General features: G+C 41.1%; 1 protein-coding gene across 2 annotated transcripts in view; it reads right to left on the bottom strand.

Moving 5' to 3' along the window:
- RORA (RAR related orphan receptor A) overlaps positions 1-23,493 on the bottom strand; it is a 382,970-nt gene extending 359,477 nt beyond the window's left edge. The window contains exon 1 of one of the 2 annotated variants that reach the window (XM_052807358.1): positions 23,128-23,493. In XM_052807358.1, the coding sequence (XP_052663318.1) occupies positions 23,128-23,299 (172 nt within the window). In that variant the 5' untranslated portion in view covers positions 23,300-23,493. The remainder of the gene's footprint in view (positions 1-23,127) is intronic. The other variant, XM_052807356.1, reaches the window with a different exon arrangement.
- Positions 23,494-25,800: the final 2,307 nt, after the last annotated feature.

Raw genomic sequence — 25,800 nt, forward strand, 5'->3', positions numbered from 1 at the left:
AAGACGCCATCTAAACGGCTGTGTAACATCAGCAGGACCTCCTCATTACCCCACAAAGTTCATGAAATCTAGTAATTCATGAGGAAACTGAAGCTGCAGGGACTGAATAGAGGGAACAGAAAGGCAGGGACTGAATAGAGGGAACAGAAAGGCAGGGTCTTGCCTGCTCAGTGACATCAGCACCAGGAAGAGCCACTTTAGTTCTTCTTGGGGGACAAGAGACGGTGAAGAGCACACTCTAGATTTTAGCTATAAACATCACATAGGGATTTCTAAATTGCCAGGAAGAAAACATAGTAATTTATTTGCAAAACAAGCTGAAATCTCAGAGCAAAGGACAGTTAGTTTGGGGACTGCCTGACAGCTCCATCATAATAGTTCATTATTTTCATGCTTTCATAGCCTAAGGACTTTGGGCACATTAACAACAAATAAACTTCTGAGGATAATTCAAACATAATGAGAATTCCTTACTTAAATGAATACAAGAGTGAAAGCAAAGAACGTTTCCCAACATGCCATACTAGTATGTGACAAAAAGTAAAATCACTGAAGAAAGATAACAAAACCCTAGGAGTTGTTTTATTTTTAGGCACCTCCCAACCTTTTCTTCTACTTGCCAGTGTGCCTTTCTGGCTGGCTGAACTAGTTACTCAAAGCACCTGACAGTTTCAGCTGACTCAAGGAACACATTTAAGCTTTATCTGTGCTGCAGAGTTATTTGCATCAACTCAGAGTCTGTTCTTTTGACAGTTGTCTCATTTAATTGAGTAAAAAAAGCTGTCAGTCTAAAGAAACTGAGCCCAAGGTAAACTCACTTTGAACTAACCATCTGCCAGAGCATCTCTCAGGACAGCCAATACTTAAGGATACGTTGAATCCAGTTCTCTGGATCCCTAATTAGATCGTTCCTGAATTAAACTGTCAATGGCCCTAAAAATTCAATGTGCACCTTGCAACTACAGAGATAAATCTTTTTTCCCTAAAGATAGGCATGAGGGAAAGCCCACAAAATGTCTTTGGTAACAATGCAGTAGAACAAAAGCATTTTCACAACAGATTAAATCCATAACAGCAAGCCCCCCAAATACCAATTTCTGTGGATATGCTGATCCAGAATACAGGTTTCCACGTTATATCACAGTATAAAAATAAAAAGCAGCAATATCGCAGAAGAAGAGAAAGCAGATCATATTGCCCTGGGGAAGATTTTTCTTTCAGTTCCCAACAGTACTGTGGGTCAGGCCTGGTCAGGTAATTTACTAATTGGAGTGCACGTACAAGACTCATGGTTGTTGCAGGTCCATAGCCTTTCTAGCTGCAGTAGTAGAAGAATTAACTACTTTACATTAGTAAGCCAGTGGATGAAAAGTCAAGTTTACCACTAATGTAAATAATGTTACTGAGCCTCCATCACAAATGCAGCCTGATGCATACATAGCAAGGAGCCTGGCACTATTAAAATAAGATTTCACAGGGGTCTGATGCTCATTATCAATTACAAACTCCACTGGCATTTTCTGCAGAGAAATCATTTTTAAATTCACTCCTCTATATGGATTCTCTAGTGTCTAATAATAAGTACTTTCCTTTAATTGCATGCAATTAAGCCTCTTCTGCATGCCTGTTCTCACAAAACTTGCGGATATGTCATTATCTTTGAAACATCTGTCCTTCTGTCAAACGTGACCAAAACTGATGGATTAAAAAACAGTGGTGGGAGGTGAAACATATCTAAAATTGAAATTCCCATGGAAGAATGAGAATGAAAGGGAATATGAAGATGACAACCTTGAGAGTAAGAGGGTAAGAAAGGAAGAGGAATGAAAACATCCTATGATTAGTTTATTGGCAAGAAATAAATGGAATTTGAAATTCTGTGTTCGCACTGTTAACTAATCTGCCACTTCAAACCTTCCACCCTTTTTAAACCTCACTGTTCTCATCTACAAGCAGGTGAGGCAACACAGCACTGGAATACAATTATTATAGACCTTCAAAAGCTACTTGGATCTAGTTAAGCTGCTCTAAAAAGTCTAGACAGATCATTTCAGGGGCTGTTACTGAGTGCTGGAGAGTTAAAGATTAATTTAGCACTCTTAGCAGACACAAATTAGCCCTATTTATCTTCATTTGAGGTTACAGTTGTTAGTGTCCAGTCTTGCACAGAAAACAAAGCCCTGAAATCAGGAAAATGTGACTGAAAAGGCAAAGTCATAAGGCAGATACTTCTGTGCAACTCCATTTACAGTAGAAGGTGGGAAGGCAGGAAAAACAAAAACTTAACTCAGTGTACAATGTTTCTCTTCAGGCTTTTTCACTGTCTTACTTTCATCCTCAGCATCCTGGCTTATCTAAGAAAACTATTTGTCAGCTAGCTGAATTCTCAAGTCACTGAAAATTAATTCCATGCTTGTAGTTTCTTCGGTATATTCTCAACCCTTTGAAATACACAAGGAATTAATCCATTCAAAGAGGTCTGTTGTTCAAAGCTACCCCTTCTCTCATTTTTTTGAGGAAGGATTCAATCAAATATAAGAGCCTGGGTTTTACAACATGCATTTTGTACCTGGCCATGACCTGTTAATCTTCAAAGTCTATTGATCCATGAATGTTTCTGGAGTAAAATCATTGATTTTTTGGAAAGTCAGAAAGAAGAAGCTAAAATGAGGATGTCGGGGGGGGGGGGGGGGTGTCTGTGTAAATAAAAAGTGAAATTTCAAATTACTGTAATTAAATAAAGATTTTCAGCTATTAAAATGCAGTATGTATTGTGACAATTTGATGAGGATTCCTGGTTTGGGGTTTGAAGCTTTTTCGTTTGTGTTTGGCTTTTTTTTGTTGGGTTTTTTTGTTGTTGTTGTTGGGTTTTTTTTAACAATATAGTGGTATAAAGGGCCAAATTCTATCCTCAGTTATGCAATGTGTAGATTCTGACAGCAACTTCATAAGTGCACATGAAAGCATATTTAGGCCCTAGAGTCAACCATAAAAATTTAAATGATATTCCATATATAGAGCTAGAAGTGTATCTCCACTTCATTCAATCTGAAATATTTCCCAATTGGTGGCAGACTTAAATTACTTGAAGATGAAGAATATTACATAGTGCTTGAATAAAAAGAATTTGAAAAGGTCTCAGTTTATAACAATAATTACATTAGATCTGAAACAGATTAACAGCAGTGGGCCACCTATTCTCAACATACATTTTTGACTATTTTTTTTTTCTGCTTATAATGAATTATGAGTATGGCCTTTTCCGATTGCTGCATTAAGCCTGTAAAGAATGCAACAGTCATAAGAAAGGAATGACTCTTCCTGCATTAAGAAGTACACAGGGCTGCATCTCAGTAAAATCATGTTCAGCTTCGCTGGGTTGACAGCCATGCTCAGCAATTTGAAAATTATGCCATTTGAATACACAAAGATCCAATACTCAACCTCACAACAATTAATTTTTTAAATCTTGGCTAGAAGGAGAAAGTAGAGGGAGATCATTCAGTCTCAATTTATCTTTGCCCTAAAAGTTGTAAGTGGGGAAGTACACCCTAAACTTACCCACCTCTAATTCGTACCTGTAAATCATGCTGGTGAGATGGTTTCCTTTCCCACTCCTAGCTTTAAGCACCCATGGTTTTGATATGTGAATTTGCTGTACTCCAACACACTAGGCTTGCTATACAGAATTTTTATGCTTTAAAGGAGAGAAACAGGTACACTCAGGGTGATTCCCTGACTTAATTTGGACATCAATCTTCAGAAGAGTTACCCTCCTATATTATCCCCTAAAAATACCCACTTCTTTATGTTAGACAATAAGGGGCATTTTGAAGAACTTAGATATAGATACCTACTATGCAAATATCTATGTATTTTTAGATGAATCCTACATGAGATGGCTACTCCATGTTCTGTAATTTGGATATAGTAAGAGGTATCAATATTGCACACCTGAAGACAAGTAGTATTAGAACACCCTCTGGTAGCTATCACTGTGGAAAGTGAAACACAATAACGCTTATCATCAACCTTGGAGACCTGCCTCTTCCCTTCTAATGCTTTTCAGACAACTAAGAAAGGGAAACCAGATGAAAACAGATAATGCAGAACTTACTCATCTGTTTGCAAGGAAAATGGCTGGAGCTTCATGGTCACTACAGAATAACTGAGGACCAGAACTGCTGTAAACTTAGACTTTGGGAGCAAACTAGATAAACAACTTGCACCACAGCGCTTTATGTTGTTGGACTTAAGACACAAAATAATGCAGTTGAGAGTCAGCATGCATATTATTCCACCATGGCTTAAAGTGACTATTATCAACATTAAATACTTGAAGCAATCTTAAAACCTGTAGAGTACATTACTCACTCATCTGGTTTCCAGGCATCAGAAGCCTCTCAGAACAGGTTTCTTGTACCTTCTGCTCTTTCCCAGTCTGTATTATGACTTTCTTAATTTGCCCATTAATCAGCTATCACACAAACAATATTTTCATACTCCTTTCCTCAGCAGCTTCCACTTGTTCTTCAGGATTTATGCTTCCAGAGAGAAGATCTACTTAGGATACCACTGGGATTTTTCCACATTTCTGCCAGAACTCTTTAGTGTCACTGGCACACACATAACCTCCACATAAAGATCAAGGGGAAATCTGATGCAGGCATCAGAATATACCCTCTTTTACTTATCAAATCTAAACTGAAGAGCACTAATCACTCTTGGAGAGAGTAACTTTTTATACTTCAGGTTAGAAACTGGCAGCCTTATCTGCCACAGAAAGTACAAGTTCTTCAGGATTCCATACATTAACCTGTCTGAGGAAGAAACAGACCCTACATTCAGTTTTTAAGTTATAGCTATTACCGTGTCATTTAAAGCAAGTGAATAAGTAATAGCCAAAGTATTCCCCCTCCAAAAATTCCTTCTGTGTACATTACAATGCCACAGTTTTGATTGGGTAGTATATCAATGACAATAGCAGCAACACAGTTCTTTCAGTAACTAATTTTAGGAATATTGTTCTTTTTGCCTTTAGGAGCCCATTAATTTGATTCTGCTTGTTTGGTAAGACTGTTATTTGCATTGCATGACTACTTCATACCACACAATACTGATCACATATCCAGCATCACCAAGTCAAAAGCAAACAAAAAATCTGGCACTACTTTTACTTTTTACAAACCCTAAGTAAATTGATTTAAAAGTAAAGGGTTATGTAGGAAACATTCCGAGAGCCATTTAAACCTCTGCATATGTTTATTGCCACTTCCAGTGAGCCAAGGGCATATACGTAGACTACACCTGCAGGGCTCCATGGTCTGCTCTTAGCTAACCTAAGCAATTAAGTTTCAGAGTATTTCACGAAAAACATTCCTTTCCCTCAGGCTGAGTCTTACAAAGAGAACAAAACAAAAGCATTGGTAATCAGCCTCATGGCAAAAAAAAATAAACTCTGGTCATGGTATCTCTTTAATGGATGGCTGGACTAGCAGCTCCCTTTACCAAAGTACTAGCTCTAACAGGGGCTCTTTTCCCAGCCAATACTAGATACTGCCTCTTTAGTATTCAGAATTGGTAGTGACTACTGCCAGCCCATAATCTTAGCTTGTTTTCAGCAATCAACTGAAGTTACTTGTCAAATCTGTATGCAAAAATGTCTTCAAAGAGACTGGAGTTTAATTTTGTCTAGCCAGAAGGAAGGTTGTTAGGACAGCAATGAGCAAAGCTAAATTTCATTAAGCTATCACAAAGTTTACTCACCATGAAAAACACTTGGCTATAAATGAGGAATAAGATATATAAGGAATAAATAAGTGAGAAATACCTACAGGGGAGAGACTGAGAAGGCTGGAGCACAGAGGAGAGAGAGTAAAATAGTTAAACAAAGTTACTCCAACATAAGGCGCAAATGAAACAGCTTATTAATTCTCAGTGGAGGGAGACCTCAATTTCAGTACACTTTCAACACGCAAAGCATACAAGTCAGTAAAATAATAATCTATTGGAACATTATTTTTAGTAGTTTGATTGTCAGTACTTATCTTACTAAGACAAAAATCAACACTTCCTCAAACTCTTTCCCAGCTGTTTATCTTTCAGAAGCAGTACTTCAGTGCATCAATTTAGCAATTTATGAGCATACCTGCATCTGCTCTCGTTGTTCACCACATCAATTTTCTGAAAGAAAATCATCTCCTTGTTTCCATTAATTGGTCATTACAACATGTTGATCCCAGCAGTTCATCATTTGTTTTAATTTTGTCAATTAAAAAAAAAAATCAGCCTGGGAGATGATCTCTGCTAATGGGACACCACATCCCCTGCATTTGCTGTTATCTAAAACCTTCCTTCGCTATTTTAGAATTGCTTGATAAAGCTTCTTGTTAAATGCTTTGAATGAAACCTTCATATTCAGGATGTTTTACTGTCTGGTTAATTACACCATAATTCTAGCTTGGCACCTCCATGTTCCTAACTGGCACTCAATCTCAAATTTCGAAAAATCTTACTGATCCCATTTATTAAAAAAGCTTATATTCAAAGGGGTCAGAGTTTCAAAATCAAAGAAACCCGTAAGGGGAGATTTTCACAACTGTTCACTGAAAGCAAATACAGCACATGTGTCGCTATCAATTAAGCAGATGCTCATTTTTTTCTGAAGATGCACCTTTCCTCTAGGAATATAAATATTTCACTTAAATTTTAACATCCAGCAGCTCCCACCATCTTCATATTGGAAGGAGAGCTCTTTAGAAACCTGCTTAGCTTGGAAATGAAAGCTTAAACAAGCTGCTAGTTTGAATAAATATAAAAGTATTTTTAGAAATAGTTCTTGTGTTAGAAAAGTGACTCCCGTGCCCACTTGGGTGTGATAAATGCTAAGAGTAAAACCTCTTCTGCTTCCTTCCACCATACAAAAAAGAATGAAAGAAATCAATGTTGTTTCACTGCAGATTTAACACAAAATATCTTGGTAACACTTGCATTAGCAAGATTCAAACAGAAAGAAAAGCAGAAGCTTCCCTAGTCTCTTGGGAAGCAGTACAATCTACTTCAAAAGGACATGTATATATTGAGGAGGTAAGGAAACAGAATTTCAAGAGATACTTCTACTCCTGAAATGGGAATTTTAATTCAGGACATTAGTGGTCTCGGGAAAGATGCAAAAATTAGCGAGTCAACAGAAACATAAACCATTTTTTTAATAGCTGAATATAAAAAGGGTCTTCAATATAACTGACAAAATCATGATGAATCAAGTAGCTGAAAATCAATTGACATAACAGTGATGGGAATTAATAGAGAGTCACTGCATCATTAACAGGATTTGACTGACGCCTCCATGCGAGGTCTTCATACTAAGATTAAATTTTTTTGTTGTTATTCAGGCTGATTTCAGGAAGAAAAGCTCTAATTCAAACCTACTGCTGAATTTGATCTGTGTTTGAAACGTGGTACACCATGCACAGTGCAGTATTCCATTACATTAATTGTCGCTTTGGGTTTTGATACGAGAAAAGTCCATAGCTTACCAATGAATGGTTGGGATTCCACCTCATCTCCAGCTTCTGAAGGGTACATAAACCTCCTCTCCTTTCAAGGCAGACAGCTGGCATTATCAGTAGTCTGAATTTATCTAAGCTAAGTTCAGAACCAGGAAGGAGGCCTGTATGGTTTTGGTTTAATATTTTTACCAATTCTCTTATACTCTGAGGGAAGACTTCTAGCTTGGTTCTCCCAGAAGAACCTCAGCATTAGGTCTCTGACAGAGAATCCATCTGTGTCAATTGCTGCAAGCAGATCTGCCCCTCTTCTTTTGTTAGAGGATACTTTCTCCCTTCTTACCAAACATGTACGGATGTCATTGCATCCGGAATACACCATTCCAAATGCACTGATAACAACATATTGGCCAGATTTTCCCAATAAAAAAGAAGATCCATAAGAGGCCAATCATTTCTTCTTTGGTTCTCTCTACCCTGTGCTAGCATGTTTCTAAATATTACTAGTTACTTCTTTTGTCAGAATACTTTAACTTGTTGTAGTCAAACTCCTTTCTACTCTGAAGTCTGTCAAACATAGGTTTCTCCAGTGCTTCCTGAACATATGAACCAAAAAGCAGGTATCAGGCTTATTTCCCTGGCTAAAACCAATGGCAATTCCCCTTTGAGGGAAAGTTCACTTTGATACGACTTTGGACTTCAACTACCAACCAGCCTTCCTTAGCAATTTTAACAATTACCTGCCTCAGCAAGATACTGTTAATAAAAAGCTGAAAGGATGACTAACAATATTTTGGATATCTCCACTTCCTGAAAATGCCTTTGGATAAAACTTGCCCTTAATCCTTCTCTGCAATACAACCGCATATTAGCAACCTAAAGTTACATAACACACTGTATTTCAATTATTTTCATATCCCGGATCTGAAACTCCAGTTCACATTAAACAGTCTTTGATGGTTGGTATCATCAACTTACATTGAGCGAACACTTGCATTTTAAGCTCAGAAGCTGCAGTAGCATCTGGTGTAGCCATCAAACCAGAGCCCTCCCAATGCCCTTTCGTCCCCTAGCACTGCCAAGCCATGAGTCTTGCTAATACCTGCTCCTGGCTATGATGTCAGGGAGTGTCACACAGTGACTGCGGTCACCTCACACATGCTACGGCTACGCTTGGTGAGGGGAGTGTGGAAGTGTTTTTTGCCTGTGTATGAAAGAGAAGGTAGTTCTAGAAAAAGGGAGTTTTAAAGCCAAATCATCCCTTTCAATTTTTAAGTACAGATTTGATCAGGTAGACTAAACCATATGAAACGCTGCTACCAAGGAATTAAGAGTTTGTGTTTGTTGCTTTTATGCTCTCCTGCAAGACTTTTCCCCCCTTGATAACTCAGTGGTCACAGTAAGAACTCTTACCTGAGATGACAAACTGAATTAACTTCTTGCAGTGTAAAAAAAAATACGCAGTATGAATGTTTCAGAACCCTGTCCCACTCTTGACCACAGTAACTCTATGAACACATGTATCCAGATGAAAAAATGTGATATTCAAGAAAGCACATCACACCTGTACTACATCCTTCCACTTTCACCATGTGAAGCTTTAAACAAATTTGAAGGAATAGACACTTTCCCATTTGGAATACTCATGAGCAAATTTAACTAGTGATAGAAAACAAACTTATAACCACATCTGTGCCACTGAAAGGAATTTATTTTTCTTCCAAATTGTCCTTAAGGAAAACGTGAAGAGGCTACTTATTATGCCAGTGCCTTGAATAATGTGTTTTTACATTGTACTAAAAACCTCTCCACAGTGCTAGAAGCCTACCTGGTTCTACAAAACTGAATGATTGCCATATTACTATTAACGGCACATTTGAAGACAAATTAGAAATAAAAGTGTAACCTCTAAAAGGAGGCAAGTAGACTGCTTAGTCCTTAATAAAGGCTGGTGGAAGTCATGCAGAACAGCTTCATGATATGGCTTAAATTTAAATTACCTTATTTAAAGATATTAAAAATTTCAAATGCCTTAACTTTAAGATAGCTTAATTATTCCCTATATGTTCTTGGTTTATGTCTATAGCTTTTTTTCCTCAGTAATGTCCAGAAGTTACAGGCCTCTCCACTTAAAACAAAACAAATTGGAAAAATATGAAAAAGAAATGCAAATCAAAAGCAATGTGTTTACAGAGAAAACATTACCTTGGAAAACAGTAATGTAGAAATATTTACTTTTCTGGAGAAATATCACATAGAAATGTCAGCATTACACAAACTTCAACTGCTTACATTTACACTTAAATGTGGTTGCAGTAATCAGACACTACAGGAGATAGACTAAAAACAAATTTCTCTGTGCTGGTCTGGTCAAGATATGCTGAAAAAATGCTCACAACAGATAAGAATTTATACCAAAAGAAGGAATACTGCTTCACCACCACCACCACCTATTTCTTATAAAGTTTTAATACATAACATAGTGCAAAATCTTTTTGTAGAACACCACAGAACCATAGTGTACAGTTTGCAGGGGGATCTGAAGTCTTTCATATAAATTAAACCATATAACTCCACTGACCAGTAGTGGTATAATTGCCACTTGGTAAGGGCTAACCAGAGAGCGAGCCCTAGTCTCCTGAAGATTGTTAAGCACTGCCTATACAGCAGAGCCTCTGCTAACACAGCTATGACAAAAACCTGTTGCTCTCCTCCCCAGTCTCACTATCTCCAGCATGACAAGCTATAGCTTGACAGAGGACAATTTTTAAGATGAAAAAAATAATTATGCTGACATTGCTACAGTCTTCCCTTGAACACAGGATAAACTGATAAATGCTCCCTTCTGCTGGCATAGCTGCATCCACACCAGTTGTTTAGACTGCCATATCAGTGACGGAGTCATTTCCTCTGCCAACAAAACACACGGGTATCCCAGGGACACGTGGTTGCATAGAGCTCGTCTTATGAAGGGACACCTAGAGCGGATGCTGGACAATAAAGAAGGAAAAACGTTGAGGCACAGCTGCTGCCTCCTCCTCCGACACTGACGGAGGGGAAAAATGCCAGACTTCTGCTTACCCCTACCTTCCGTAGGGAGGTAAATGCCTAAAAAGTCATACCTTGAACGGACAGGGAAATAATGGGTCAGCTCTCTTGTATCTCCTGTCTTTTTCTGTCCTCGTGATTTGAAACTCAATGCATCTCAGCTTAAACCTCCACACAGTGTAGTCCATAAGCATTTCCATGCCTTCTCAACTTGATCATGATCTGAAGAGGCCCCAAGGGGCAACATTACTGATGTAGCAATACACAATCTTGTTTCTTATTTCCATGTAGGGAAATAAGATAAATGAATGAGAAAGCTACAGAGATAGGAACCGAGTCTAGAAAAAGTACAATACTCACTCTGACATCATACCATTACTCTGTCCCGTCCCAAATACATATTACAATACCATGTGATGTCTTAATTAAAGCTATTGCTCAAACATACTAAGATACTCTCTTTATCTTAAGCACATGTTGTGTCTGCAATAAATTCATTATAGCTTTAGACTTTTTATGTGACAAATAACACACTGGTAGAAGAGTAGTTATCATATAAAGTATCTTGGAACATTATGACAATAAGATTAGAGTAAGTCAGTAGAAATAAAATACTGCTGTAACTAAAATATATTCTACCTGTAAGGGAGAAGGGACTGATACACAAGACAGGAATGCAAGAGACAAAGTAACATGAATCCTGAATTTCATGTATACCTCTGCAAAGCTATCGCTTGACTACTTTTTAAAGCAATTTCTCTTACAAACAAAAAATAGCTTGTAGAACCCTCTAATATGATGTTTAGCGCTTTTCAGAAGAGCCCAAAATCTGTCCCAGGACTGTCTACCAGAAAGTAAATGTTGCCCTTTAGTCACTGACAAGGTTTTGAAGAAGGAACTGCACAGCTGCCTAGGAAGTTAATTTCAAAATACATCAACAACAAAAGGTATCTTAGTAGAAACTACCAATCCCAAAAGCTCTTCCCCTTGATTTAAGGCACCAGGGAAAACAATATAAACCTTTTCAAGGGATGCCTGGAACTCATCTCACCATTTAGGTTACAAAATGTATTTGCTTCATAAAGCCTCCTCACAGCACCCCACTGTTAGATCACAACTTTTTTTTTTTTTTTTTTTTTTTCCCACTGTTCCTGGACCATAAAAACAGGCTTTCATTTTAATCTGCTTAACACACTGTGGGAAAGGGCTTCTAATTTCACAGCACTGAGATAAGACAAATAATTCATATAACACATTAGCACAACATCTATGGCAAAAGCATTTAGTCAGAGTCATTGGAAACAATAGGGTGCTGAAGCAAATCTGTGAGAAACAACTGTTTGAGACCCCACCATGCACTAAAATACATTTTATTACATTCCATAGTAAACACAAGATCACAGAATATTAATATATGAATTGTCCAGAGGCAGTAAGGCAGTAAATTCCCCTCCCCTCAGTAGACACCGTAGCTTCCCCCACTACTCCAGTCCTTTTCCAAATGGTTTTGTTTTTTTCAGGCTGTTCTCCAAATCAGTCATCTTTCCTTTCTGCCCTTTCATTACACTTCTTCCTTAAGTGCCACATCTTTCTTTTACTGTTCATTACCCAAAACTACCCTGCTCCCCCTTTGGCTTCATTTACTTCCTTTCTGGGTTTGTTTTTACATTTTCTATTGCTGCCTTTCCAGAGCCAAGTTTGCTTCCAGTGTGCGTTCTGCTGTGTGCAGAGAAAAGCAATGCAACAAAATATTTTCAGTATATTGGCACAAGTCCCCACCTCGCCACTTGTGATCATTTGCTCTCAAATCCCTAAAGACATTCTGCTTTGAACCTCTGCTGTGGAAAAGAAAAGAAAGGATATGTGGAAGAAATTCAGAGGAGACCTGCCAATTGCAGAGATCTGTGACAAGCCTTTTCTACAGTCTCTAAACTGGGCTGAAAACAACAGGAAGGTGGACTTGGGAACACCAGTCAGCCATTTCAGCACATGGCTAGAACAGAGAAGCTCAACACTGGGACTAAATACATCTTGCTAAATGGAACCTTGTGGCAATCTGTAAACCTAGCTGCTCTGTTGATCCTGGCTTCATCCAGAATCTTTTGTCCTCATCTCCTCTATGATGAATGTTGTATGGGGGAACATTCTTTGGAGAACTGAAACCAGAGGTTTTAGTGACAGAAGTCCTTGAGCCTGTTTCTAAGAGATGTAAGCACTGCTGTGGAAAGTTAATGACTAGCTAGAATTTTGGAAGGATTTTGCTTCCCTTTAAAAAAAAAAAAAAAAAAAAAAAAAAAAATTATCTTCCCTTGTTCTTTTGCATAGCCTTGGATATTACACTACTACTCACACTAGAGCATCTCTGGGACACTGCTGACCTAGCATGGTAATGTCAGTGGGGGCTTATGGCCAAAAAAATTAACAACTACAACTTCTCATGAACTAGAGCCAGGAATCTCTAAAAAGAGGTGAAGTGATATAGTGTAATTTACCCGCAAAACAAAAAAAAGACGATAATTCAGTTGTGGTCAAACCCTGTTAGAAGCAGCCAAGACAGCATAAACAGATTTTGACAACTAGCCAAAATCTATAGAGATAAATACCAATAAGCCAGGTCACCTCAACAGTCAGCTTTCTAGATTTTCTGCAGGTAAGTTCCTACAATTTGTTCCCCTTTCTGTCCCTTCTTCTGTCCATCAGGAAACAGAAGAGACTTTTTGATTGTTGTAAGAATAGAGCTAAGATTTTAGCAATTACAAAATAAAATTTTTAGTAATCTTAGCAAACACGTTCCATGTACAGCAACAGACAAGTGCAACTCAGGTTCTGCACACAAGGAAATTCTTGCTCATTTCTTAACAGCTGTTCTTATGTAAGGATATAAATTCTTCTCCAGCAACAGAGCCACATTATGATCCTGCAAGCAAAATTATAGCAGGGTAACAATATATCTGCCAAAATAATTACAACTACTTACCCAGCCCTACCTACCCGGAAAACAACAGTTAATTCATCTTTTTTTCCGAAGTAATTTTCATCAGTATTAGTATTTCATATTTTTCTTAGACAATTTCACAGTGCAGTTCCTGATTACTAGCAGTCCTCCTTTCATCTTTACTACAGATACTCCCCTAGCTCTGTACAGTGAAGTAGTATCACTGACATCAACAGAATCATTCACGATGCTTAGTATTAAACACACATATAAACTGTTACAGGATCAAGTCTTCTGCCAGTAGAGCAGAACGCTTCTAATAGCCAAGGGTAGCTTTCATGCTGCTAACATATGACTGACCTTAATCGGATCTCTTGCAGATTCATGTTCATGAAAATCAGATTACTTCAGTTTTTAAAAATACACCTGATTTTGGCAGAAAATAATATACCATTACAAATGCCAAGAGTGTTGACTGGTAATGAAATCTGTAGAAGTGACCTACCGGTTTGTTTTTTTTAAAGACTCTCAAAGTGTAAACACTGGCTGGCCATTGACAGATGGGCAAAAATGCTTAGAGACTTAAAGTACAACACCACTACATATTTCTTTATCCATTATTGCTCCAAGCATCAAGCCTGGAAAGAGTTCTTTTGCCAACAGACTTACTTTTATGTGTATTATCTCAGAAACACTGTGACTCAATGTCAGATGTTAATAGGTCAGAGTATATTTCATTAGAATTTTTAAAAGTCCTCTCGGTAACAACCCAGGCAGTAAAGGACTCTTCCTAACTTCTATAATGACAACACAAACGACTAACAAAACTTCTCTTGAAGATTACACAAATGTAGTATGATGCAGAGAGAAAAAAGGTTTTTGATATGCCCTAGTTTCCTTTGAGATTGGTTTCATTTTATTTTATTTTTTAATATACACAGGATTTAGAAGATGCTTTATACTGACAGTTTTTGACTTCAAGTAAAGTATTAACAAAAGCTGTATTTTAGCTTGTCTTATCAAATTTCAAGACTTCTTTCAAAGGAATAGTTTAAACCTTACCTTTCTGCCCTTAGTTAACAGATGTAATGCAGCACAGCCCTCTAACTGATTTACATTTTGTACAGACTTTGGCAAAGTCATCTATCAGTTCATACAAAGGCATTTTTTCCCACCTCTACCTTTGAAGAGAAACTATGAGGGGAAATCCTACTTTAAAGTATTCTCACACTTCCATGACAGGAAGAAAATAAAACCTATAATCTGTATTTCACAAGCCTTGGCCTTGGTTTTATCCTTGACTGTATCCAACAGACCTTGCTTCAGTGCCAAAACAGTCAAGTCAAGCTCTACTAATACATAATTTAAGTCTTCCCCATGGTGTCTACAGTTTTGCATATATATGTATTTCAGAAGTTTATGGCATACGCTTCTACATAACTACGGAAAAAGATTTCTCTGTCATATGTGAGGAGTTGGTAATGCTATTAGATGCATGCTTGATAGCACTTAATGGCAAATGGTTTACCTCTGGGGTTTTTTGTTTGTTTTTTGTTTTTTTTTATTTTGTATTCATTCAGCCATATTTTCAAAGCCAGCTGCAGCCTTCTTGGCCACGTATTCACCATTCTTCACACAAACCACCTCTTCAGATGAGCACGCCCTTTCTAAGGATTTTTTTATGCGAGTAATAAAAAAAGGTGTAGGGGGTGCTCTGTTCAACCTCCTTCTAGGTGTTCAGGAGTTTTCATTTCCATCATTTATCTATATTAAACACTTCCAACCCATTTGAACAGTTGCAGAACTAAAGCACACAGACTTATTGTCAATTAATGCTGTAAATATCCCACAGTCTGTACAAAATGAAACATTTAAAAAGAACAGCAGCACCACAGTTTTTCACTCTGTGATCACTACACCTGTGTCATTAATCTCATGTACCCATGTGAGGTAAATACATAGTACAACTACAAACTAAAAATGAATAAAACCTTTAAAAAGGTTTAATTTGCTTCTGCAAGGGAGGTTATCATAATCCAACTCCGCTTTCTCACATTCTGCTAGCAATTTCTCTCAGCTCAGTTTCAACTGCTAACTTTGTTCTCCATCTTGCTATCTATCATGCTGTTATAATGCCAGCCCAAATGCTGTTTGTAACAGCACAGCAATTTCTCAGAAGTTGCCAGCTTCATAGTATGTTCCTTTAGAAGTGCATGGAAATTATTAGATTAAATTACAAATAAAAGACTCTGCAGTTGGTCATGATTACTGGAACATTTATGTACATTCAGTTGATCGTGAATTTTAACTGTTGCTCCTTTACATCCTTTACAGACCTTCTGTTTATATTCTGTTTTGCTAGATTATATGGGAAGTGAAATTGAAGGCAACTGGAAAAGAGCTATAGGTTTTCCCCACACTCCCCAATATCCTCAAAAGAAAAGACTGTGACGCCCACCTTCCACATCCCCTACTAGCTTAGGGTAAACAGATCCCCCACAACCATTTTTATAACCTCTGTGTAATATAAGCACATTTCACATACAGCAGTGCAACTCACTATTTAAAGAGCACAACTGTACAGGAATCTGCTTTGCAAAGCAAGACCTGCAACATCCCAGTTGTCACCCCTGGTTTGTAAGATTTCACATACCAGCATGGGACCAAACAATTAATAAATCTAGAAATACCTGAAGAAAACATTGATCATACCGCAACTGGTGATCACAATAGGGTAAGCAGCAGGATCTTTGATTATCTCACTGCTGGGGGTATCATTTTCAGGAAGGTATTTCAAACCAATTTCTTGACCATACACTGCCACTGAAAATATCTAGTAATTTTCTACAGGAATAGAGCTGTTTGACCCAATTCCAATGCAGATAATTATATTATCTGTACCTAAAATCCCTCTGAGTGTTTCAATCAGGTATGGTATTCTTCACTTTCTGTTCTGATCTGCTTAGCATGGCTGAGCACCATTAAACAGCTGTCAGATTCCACACAAGAAGTGGCTAGATTTCAGTAATAAGCAAAATGGTTCCCAATAGTGTTTAAAACACCTGGGGATCCTTCCAAATGAACAGCGCAATGAGGCTAAACTGTAAGATTAAACTGCTGTAAAATAAGCCCCACAATTTCTTTAAAAAAGTACACACCCTAATACATTTAGTCTCTGGAGAGCTCAGTTGTTGCCGAGAATGAAACATACCTAGATGAGACTTCAGATAAGAGTATGAAGAATAATTCACAACCTTTACATTCAAGAAATTAGACAATTAACTCCTCGTGACATACAGCCCAAGCTATTCTCATGTTTCTATCAGTGCAGACCATCTACAACAGATATGCTGAAGTGCTAAACCATGACTCAGAGAACAGAGCTCAGTATGTTAGTCCAGTTATCACAAAATACAATACCAGTCTCTTCTTCATTTTCAGTCCAAGGAGATTTTATAACCAACATTTCAAGAAGCAAGCGAACTAATCCTGAATGCAGTTAGTAGTGAGAAGAGGCTTTCTAATCATCAGAACGGCAAAGCTGTAGAAAAGCCTCCTATCAGAACACTGGGGCCAAAAAAAGCTAGCAACCCTCAAAACGAAGTTTGATCCGTTTAAGACACGAATTGTGTAACATGGATCTAGTGATAGTAGAGGATTTAGACTCTGCTCTGCAGGGCCCTCGTCTACATATCTGTAAGAATTTGTGCAGGTAAGGAGGCATGAATTGTCTGCCAGCTGTGGGTATATATAATCTTAAAACTAACAGCTCTGTAAAATACATTTCCAGAAGTTATTATCAGGGCTACAAAGACTGCCTCAGCGATAGGTAAAACACAAGATACTTTGGGGAAAGGAAAAAAAAAAAAAAAAAAAAAAAAAGAGAGAGGAAGAGCAAACAAGACAGCAGAAATCTGCATGTGAAATGCGGAAGCTTCCACACATCCAAAAGTTTCTCCAACACCTTACCTGTAGGAACCTCCTCTTCTACCAAAGCCACAGAAATTCAGAAAACTACAGAATCTCCCTAGCAAGCTGAGGTCCAGGTGAAAGTGTACTGTGACAGAGAAAAAAATTCAGCCCCACTTGAGAAGCAGCCACGGCTTCCCCCCTCAACATCCTGCCCCAAGGAACTAAGATGACAGGAAGTCTTTGATGGTATAGGTGCCTATAGCTAAAAGGTCTGGGATGGACAAACAGCTGAGGAGGTCACAATTGCCTCGCAGTACAGAAATGGAAGGCCCTAAGTCAAGTGTATTGTTCCATTTTGACAGCTCCCTGTGAACTATCTAGGCCCAGCATTCCCCTTTCCCTTCCCCTGCCTTCCACAACTGTGCAACACCGGCTACTGCTGCCTCCGATCATAGCCCCTTTGCTTTGTATTTAGAAGCAAGGAAGCACAGAGTCTGTAAACAATCCTTAAGCTACACAGCACCCAGACTTGCCAGTGCATTTAGATATACCCCCAATATTAATTTTTTTAAAATTTTTTGGTGGTGGTGGTTTGGAGTTTGTTTGGGTTTTTTGATTGGTTGTGGGGTTTTTTTGTACACCTGTTCCTGTAACTGTGTGCCACTGAAAACGCATTCTTAAAAACATTTCAGCAGAGAATGGATCACCAATTCATGAATTAATTTCAAGAGTGACACAGGTATCACAGTAATTTAAAACTAGGTTTTAGAGGGGCTTTTTTTCCCCTCTCTTTTTCACTGGGATAGCTCTCATTAAATCCACTGAGATCAATTGAGTCATTCCAGATTTTCCCCAGCTACATTTTTGTAGCTTATAAAACAAATACTAGAAGGAAAAGAAAAAAAGAAATTAAAAAAAACAAACAAAAAACCAGACAACCTCCCAAAGCTGAAATTGCCCTTTCCATTCAAACACAGTACTATACCCAAAACTGAAATTGTCACACAGCCCGTTAATCTCCATTACAAAACATGTTCTTCATTTAGTAAAATTACAGCATTTGGTTGAACGATAACAGTATTTACATACTGGTTTATGAGCTCCTGAGATGTTTCTCAAGCAAATAAAATAAGAGAATAGGTTACGGTTTATTGAAATAAGAGAACCGCATTGTTCCTAAGAGAACAACATACCGCTGCTGTTATTGCTCCTATGCTACAAACATTTAAAACAATGTTATCCTTTAAAGGATTCATAGCACATATTATTTACCAAAATAGGACTAAATCAGTGGTGCATGCAGAATAGCCCTCAATGATGACAAAGGCAACCCAAAGAATCTACAGAAAACATCCAAATTTATAAAATTCAGAGAGTCCTCCTGAAAACAACACGTGAAATTTTGTAACGCAGCTATGCTCCGTGGAATAGTCTAAATCCAGAAATGGATAAAATCTAGCAATAAAGGGATTTTTAAAGAAAAGAGCACCACAAACCTACTGATGTCACTATTAATGATGTGACACCCCTATTTGTGGAGCATCACCCAAATTAAAACAAAACACAAAAAACAAGCCCCCCCCCCAATCTATCAGTAGAGAAAGGATCAGGCTGAATACATGACACAATAATAAATTCCAAAGGCTTCTGGAAAATAACAAATACTCTCAAGTACCACAACAGTGAGAAAACAAGAACAAGAACCTACATAGCTGCAGCTTTCTATTATTAAATACAAAGCATCATAAAAAATATTTACACACAGCATCTTCCAATGATGCAAGAGCAGCCTTTAAATTTTTTTCGGCAAGACATTCTCTCTTGATTGACTTACCACTGAGACCAAGAGCTTGGCTCCAAAAACCAGAGCCTATTTTATCAGATTAAAAAGCTTTTTATATGCTCTCATTTTTAATGAGACCATAGTTCCCTATTAAAATATAGTTTATTCAATTACAACTATTTCTAAGGGGACTAGTAGAACATTAAGCCTTAGACTGCAGCATGGGGAGAACTCCATGGATGTCAAAGCCTGCAAAGTGAAATGAATGGCACTTAACAGTCACAGTCCAGGGCCAGAGCTAGTGAGTGAAACATTCTTTATACTAACCACGGCAAACCACAAACCCTTGTTGCAGAACACACACGGACTGAAATTCAACCTGCTGGACAGTGACTGCTCTTAGGAAAATCTTAACAATTAGTGTCAGCAGTGAAAATATCCTTTTGAGGGGAAAACCAGGCTTTTTATCTATTTCCTGCTTTTTCCATGTATGGTGTCAATTTTCTAACGAACACCTTTGATATCAGGCTGCAGGTAATTTTCCAAAACATGCAGGTAATGCACGCATACTCCTGTATATTAAATAAATCAGGTAACAATTCTCCATTTGAAAGGTGCTTTTTATAACTCCTGAATTTATGTTTTCAGTTAAGCATTCTACACAGCAACACAAACAGCATAACCTTAGCAAAATAAAAATCAAGCTATGCAAGGATCTGGCACTCCAAACATGTTTGTATATCAAAGAATAGGGTATTTTGGAATGCTAGCATTATAATAGCTAAAGCTTCACTTGAGAACTTATTCCACAGCAAATTTCCCCACTTCTTCATCAACAGCCATTTCTTCAATTTTGTTTTCTTCATTCCCTATGTAAACTGGTTATTATAAACTCTGAAGTATCAAAGCAGCTTTGCAGCAGGTGCGGCTATAAAAATAAAGGATATGAAACAAATACTTCCAGTGTTTTAAAAGGTTTGCTAAGTCAAAAAATAAGGATTTTTAGACAGGTGTGTGCATGTGTACATATATCTAAGTATCAATAGATCACTCCATATGGACTGCACAAGAGTCCAGATCTGCCAGCTTACAACACATTGCAGAATCATGACCCAAACAGATAAATTCTTGAACTCAATACGCAGCTGAATATATGAATTTATAAGGCAGCTGTTCTAAAAATAATTTCACCTGTACTGGTCACACATTAAGGTCACACTGTTACCATAAGAAATACAGAACCACATTAAAAAAAAAAAAAAAAAAGCAAGAAACCAAATTCTATTTCAATAGCTTAAAAAAAAAAAAAAAAAAAGCTACCAGTCTATAGGGACACCTAACACCTAATCCATCAAGTCCCGATTTTAAGGACCCCAAAATGTTAATATTGTCAGGTTTTCCTGCACAGTTCTGTATCTTCAGGTTTTAACTATTAGAAAGGCATAATCAGGTGGTGTGTAGTGTGTAGGTCAATTTATTTCCAATACGGTAATTTATGCAACATTAGCACAGAATGCCAGCTCCAATTCTCTTACTGTTTGCACTCTAGGAGTAGACTTGTATTTTCTGCCAACTCCATTACATCATCCGAAAAAACCCAAACATATTTTTTTTTTTTTCAGATCCCTGCCACTCTCCTCTTCCTTCTCCCCTCTCCCCTCCCAAGCCCTTCAAAACCATATGCCGGCTACTGCCGTAAGCTTTATTTCACTTTAAAGACTGCCAAGCCACAGTATCCGAGCGCGTTCGCTATTGTGTTGCACACGGATGCCTCCATCACTGACCTTCGTTTTTTCATTCAGACTGTTACATAACCCAGCGCCTGCCTGCGTGCGGCGAGTGTGAGCCTGTGCGAGTGTCCGCGTGTGCCTGCGAGTGCCCGACCCCCTCCCCCTTCCTTGTTTAATCCCGGGGGAGGAGGGACATATGGGTCAGCAGGTTAGCAGTACCAAAGCCTAAACAATTCGGGACCGCGAAGAAAACACCCTCACCACCAGAGCCGCCTGCTCTTCCCAGCCCCCCCTCCTTTTCGCATCCGCACAGAAACGGCAGCCGAGCGTTACATAATTTATGGGATCCCAAAGTTACCCCCTCCCCAAGCCCGCCGGAGCCGGCTGCCGGCTCCCCGCCGCCGGCCCCACTCCCCGGCAGCACCATCTGCCCACGCCGCCGGAGCCCTCGGCCGGGAGAGTCGGGGCGGCGGGGGGGGGGCGTTGTGTAACACCCGCCAACTACGGCCGCTCCGCGAACATCCAGAAAACTCCCCGACAAATTAAGGAAATTTTCTCCAGTGTTTCTGATTAACCTCGTTACATAAGGCGCTTGCATTCCAAATCCACTCTCGCAAGCTCTAAATATACCCCGCGCAGCCAAACGCTCCCCTGCACACACGCCCGTGGCCACCCGGCCTCCTCTGGCCAAGCCCGCTCCTCCTCGCCTCGGCATCCGCCTAACTGCGCGCTCCCTGCTCGCAAATCGCCTCTAATTAAATGTTTCGGCGTGTGTCATCTCGATGGCTTTTACTGTACGCGGATTCCCTGAGTGGGAAGCTGCCTGGGAAGGGGGGGTGTGGCCAAAAGGGGAAAAATACTGTAAAACACAAGCCGACACATGATCAGCCATATTCCAACCTACAACCAAAAAATCCCTCCGTCCGAGGAGAGACGGTCTCCCCGCCGCCGGCAGCCGGGCATCGCCGCCCCAGCCCCGGCGGCGGCCGCCGAGGGGGCTGCCGCTCCCGCCGGGCACGCACTTTTCCTCCGCCCGTCATTTCTTTCAACAGCCGTGTGTATTATTACATAGCACTATTTCATTAATTTTTACCCATCACCGAGTGATTTTACCCGGCGAAGCCTCTCTAGCGCGCTCCCCCTCTTGTAAATAATTTATGAAGCGTTGCTCCTACAAGTAATTAAAGCGGCAGCCTCCTCCCTCTCGCACGTCTCGGCAAACTCCGGCGATGTTTGAAGCCGGCGCCCCACACCACGCCCGCGGCGGGAGTAGGGGCGAGCGCGCCCTGCCCTCTCCGCGGCGCCCGGCAGCGCGCAGCCCTCCCGCCGCCGGGGCTCGCTTCCCACCGCCGGGGCCGCTCGGGCACTACAGAGCTGACGCCAAACTTCAGCCGCCCTGAGCACCTTCAGAGCTGACCCGCACAGCTAAAAGACGCAATCGGAGGCAGGAGGTTGGCAATTAGCTTGGCAGTTAAGCGACAGAAAAGGGGGGCTCGTCTGTTAGTTTGCAGCGTTTTATTCGGGGGGAGGGGGGAGCGAAAGAGAACCCACGGGAGCAGAGAGACCCTCTGCAAAGTTGTGCACCTTGAAGAAACAACAGCAACTACGAGATCATCCGCTCCGAGAGGAAATAATTTTTCAGATACACTTAAATGAATTAAGGGAAAACAGCGCGCAAGAGAGTGAATAAGTCGCCCGCAAACCGCACATCTCCTGTTTAATCGCAGATCCCCCATTCACAACAAGCCACAGCACACCAGTTGAGAAACTGTCAAAAGGAGACAGACGAGGGGGAGAAAAAAAAGGGGGGGAGGAAGGACACTGCAGCTTTAAAAGTTTGTTCCCTTGAATCCCAATACTCCTGCTGTTGCTTTATATATTTATAAAATTATGTAATTTCAGGGGCACACTACCCATCCGGATACCACAGGCAATAAACGAGAGAGATAGGAAAGCACCAAACACCGCTCAATATTTTCATTGCATTTGTCCCTCCTCCTGCAGCAATTAAAAGAAGCTATAAAAGTTTGCAAGGTTTTGCAGGGGGTAGAAGTGTGGCTTGTTTGCGTGCGCGGCTTCGACAAGCACGAGCAATAAACCAGGGGATTAAATTGCTGCATTTCCCCCTTCTCTCTTACCCCCCTCTTCCTATTCCCACCCACCCGCGATCCCACTCCCCCGGCCCCCTCCCCCTTCCCCAAGTCTCCCTACCTCTGCTGCTGCCGCTGCTGGAGTAGCTCTGCCTGCGGACGGGAGCCGGCGCATCGCTTTTCCGGGCCGGCTCCAGGTTCACCGGGGTGTCCCTGGCGCCGGCGGCCGCCTCGGAGACGCTGCTGCCCGGCTCACTGGCTGCTGGATCGGGGGCTGCCGGAGCGGACTCCATGTTTTTCCCAATGTAGATCGCTTGGAGATGGCGAGCTCCTACACTCCCTCTATCTTCTGTTTCCAGCGCAACTCTATGGTAGGAAAGCAGAAGGGAGAGAGCGAGCGTGATCCAGATGGGATGTGAGCTTGCCTGGCTGTGACCACAAGCAGCGCTAGCGAGAGCTGCACACCCCCCCGCCCCCGCACCCCCCGCGCTCCGCCGCCAGCCGCGCACCCCGCGCCCGGCATCGCCGCCCTCCGGCGCGGCCCCAGGGCGCGGGCCCCGGCCGGCCGCCGCGGCGCGGGACGGCTGCGGGCCAAGCCGGGCGGGCGCCCGCGGAGGCGGCGGGCGAGGCGCCTCACGGCCGCGGGCGGCGGCGGCAGGAGGGGGCGGCGGCCGCGGAGCCCCTGCGGCCCCCGAGCGGGGCCGGGGGAAGAGAAGGTGCTGCCGTAGCCCAGGGCGGGCGGGAAGCCAGCCCGACCGCCGCCTGGGCCGGGACCCGCGCCTCGACGCGTCCGCGGGGCCCGGCCAGCAAGGGCACCGGGCCCACGAGGAAGGAGCTCCCGGCTCTAGCCTCAGCACTAGTGGGAAGAGCTTCTACGCAGGGCTGTCTTTTCCCCCATGACAGTTTCAGCCGAAGCTGCATCAGAAGATGCCGGCTGTATTAAGTGTCTCGAGACCCACAGGTTTAGCAGCCACGCAGCAGGAGAAGGCAACGTTTCAGACAATACCTCTCTTTCGAGGAAGTACTCTTTGACATAGGACAAAAGGTGACTAGCAAGGTGCCAGAAAACCTCCAGATCCGGTCTGACTTCTGCGAGCACTCTGGTGCAGTTCATAGTCTCAGTAACGGTCAACTCCTTGTCCACTACCTGATATTGAAATAAGCAACAGCTGCCACGAACAGTGTACCAAAGAACACATCCCTCTTGTATAACAGAGGCCATGTTACATGCAGCCCTACTGCCTCCTGCACAGAAGGTGCTAAAGCTGTCTGCTCTGTTTGCTTTGACTGTTCTGACTAGAAGCACGGCCTGAGCAGACCAAATCATGAAATTTGTATTGATAGCAGTACAAGCTTTTTCCAAATGGTACTGGATGATGTGCAAGGAGATGATATGCCACTGTCTGCTGACCAGGACTGCTGCTACAGCTTTCAACATTGCTAGTGGTGGTGACTGATGAAACTTGTAGGTAAACCCTGGAAAAATTCACATTCTCCAGTCTAATCACCAGTATTGCACTGCTCTGTCAGAAATGGTGGCTGCTCACAAACAGCTGTGAAACATACCATGAGTCCTATTTGCCCCAAGAGCTTGTCCACAAATTGGATTACATCTTGCACTGCTGATCGTTCTTTTAGTTGAAGGGTACAGTCGTGGGTCAGTCGATTTGGAGGCCCTGAAGTTCCAGTTACCTGTGTCTGAAAAAAAACAAAATAGTTCTGATTATCCATTAGCTGCCTATATCTGAGAGGGTTGGGCAGAGACTGCAGAAGACAGAATAGCATTGAGAATGATTCTGCATTTATTTTCAGAGTGTGAATACATGTGAGGAGCTGGACTTGCAGACCTTGCCCATTGAGTAAACCAGTGCTTGTTCTTGACAATTCGTTACAGCAGGCCTGGAAGCCCAGGGGTATGGACACAGAAGGCTACAATGTTTTTCACCGGTGACAAGTGAAACTATCTCAAGCCTGAGAGAAGCTGTTCCTAGACAGCAGACTTGGAGGGGGAGCAAGTGAAAATGGCAGAGGGAGGCAGGAATACAGTTTGCTCCCAGTGCCTTCTCTTGGGGCTGTGGGGAATGTCCCATCGTTACACTCTAACACATGCTGGCACAGACGGGTTCACAGCCTTTTGGCATGGTCTCACTGGAATCTGCAGAGGGCAGAGAGGTGGTCCTTGTCTGATGCAAGTTTGGTGGGTTAGAGATGCAATTTCCTGCAAACTCTCCCCCTTTACTTTTCACTAATTGGCAGCCTCCAAACAGAAGCAAGAATTATGTGAGCTGTGGAAACTGAACTGCCTGTTATCCTGAGAGAAAGCTTATCCCTCCCTCTTCAGATCAGGGTTTAAGCAGGCTGACCAGGCAATGTGTGTTGGGAAACTTGCCCGGCTAATAAAAAAAGGACTTCATTCCTCAAAGCTGCCAGACCACTGCCTTTCACCAGCACTGGGAACAATCAGACTACTTGCCACAGTAAGGATTATTCACGTGAGTGTTTTGCAGGATTGTTTTTAGTAGTGCAGATACTTCAAATTATCAGAGAGTGTGCGGTGTTTTTTTCTCTTCTCCTTTTATCTGTTAAAGGCTGCTGAGATTTAGTGCACCTACCTTAGCTATACAATTGTCATTTAGTGTATCTTCTCCCCCATTTTCTAAAACTAAACAATTTTTCAATTTACTTTCTTAGAAGAGAAAGAAGAGAAGGAAACACTGAAGGCTACAATAGGACAACATACAGTAGAGCTTTGGTTTTCAAAAGAAATTGGGGGGGGAGGAGGAGAATCACAGAG

This window comes from Harpia harpyja, chromosome 14, assembly GCF_026419915.1.
Source record: "Harpia harpyja isolate bHarHar1 chromosome 14, bHarHar1 primary haplotype, whole genome shotgun sequence".
NCBI lineage: Eukaryota > Metazoa > Chordata > Aves > Accipitriformes > Accipitridae > Harpia > Harpia harpyja.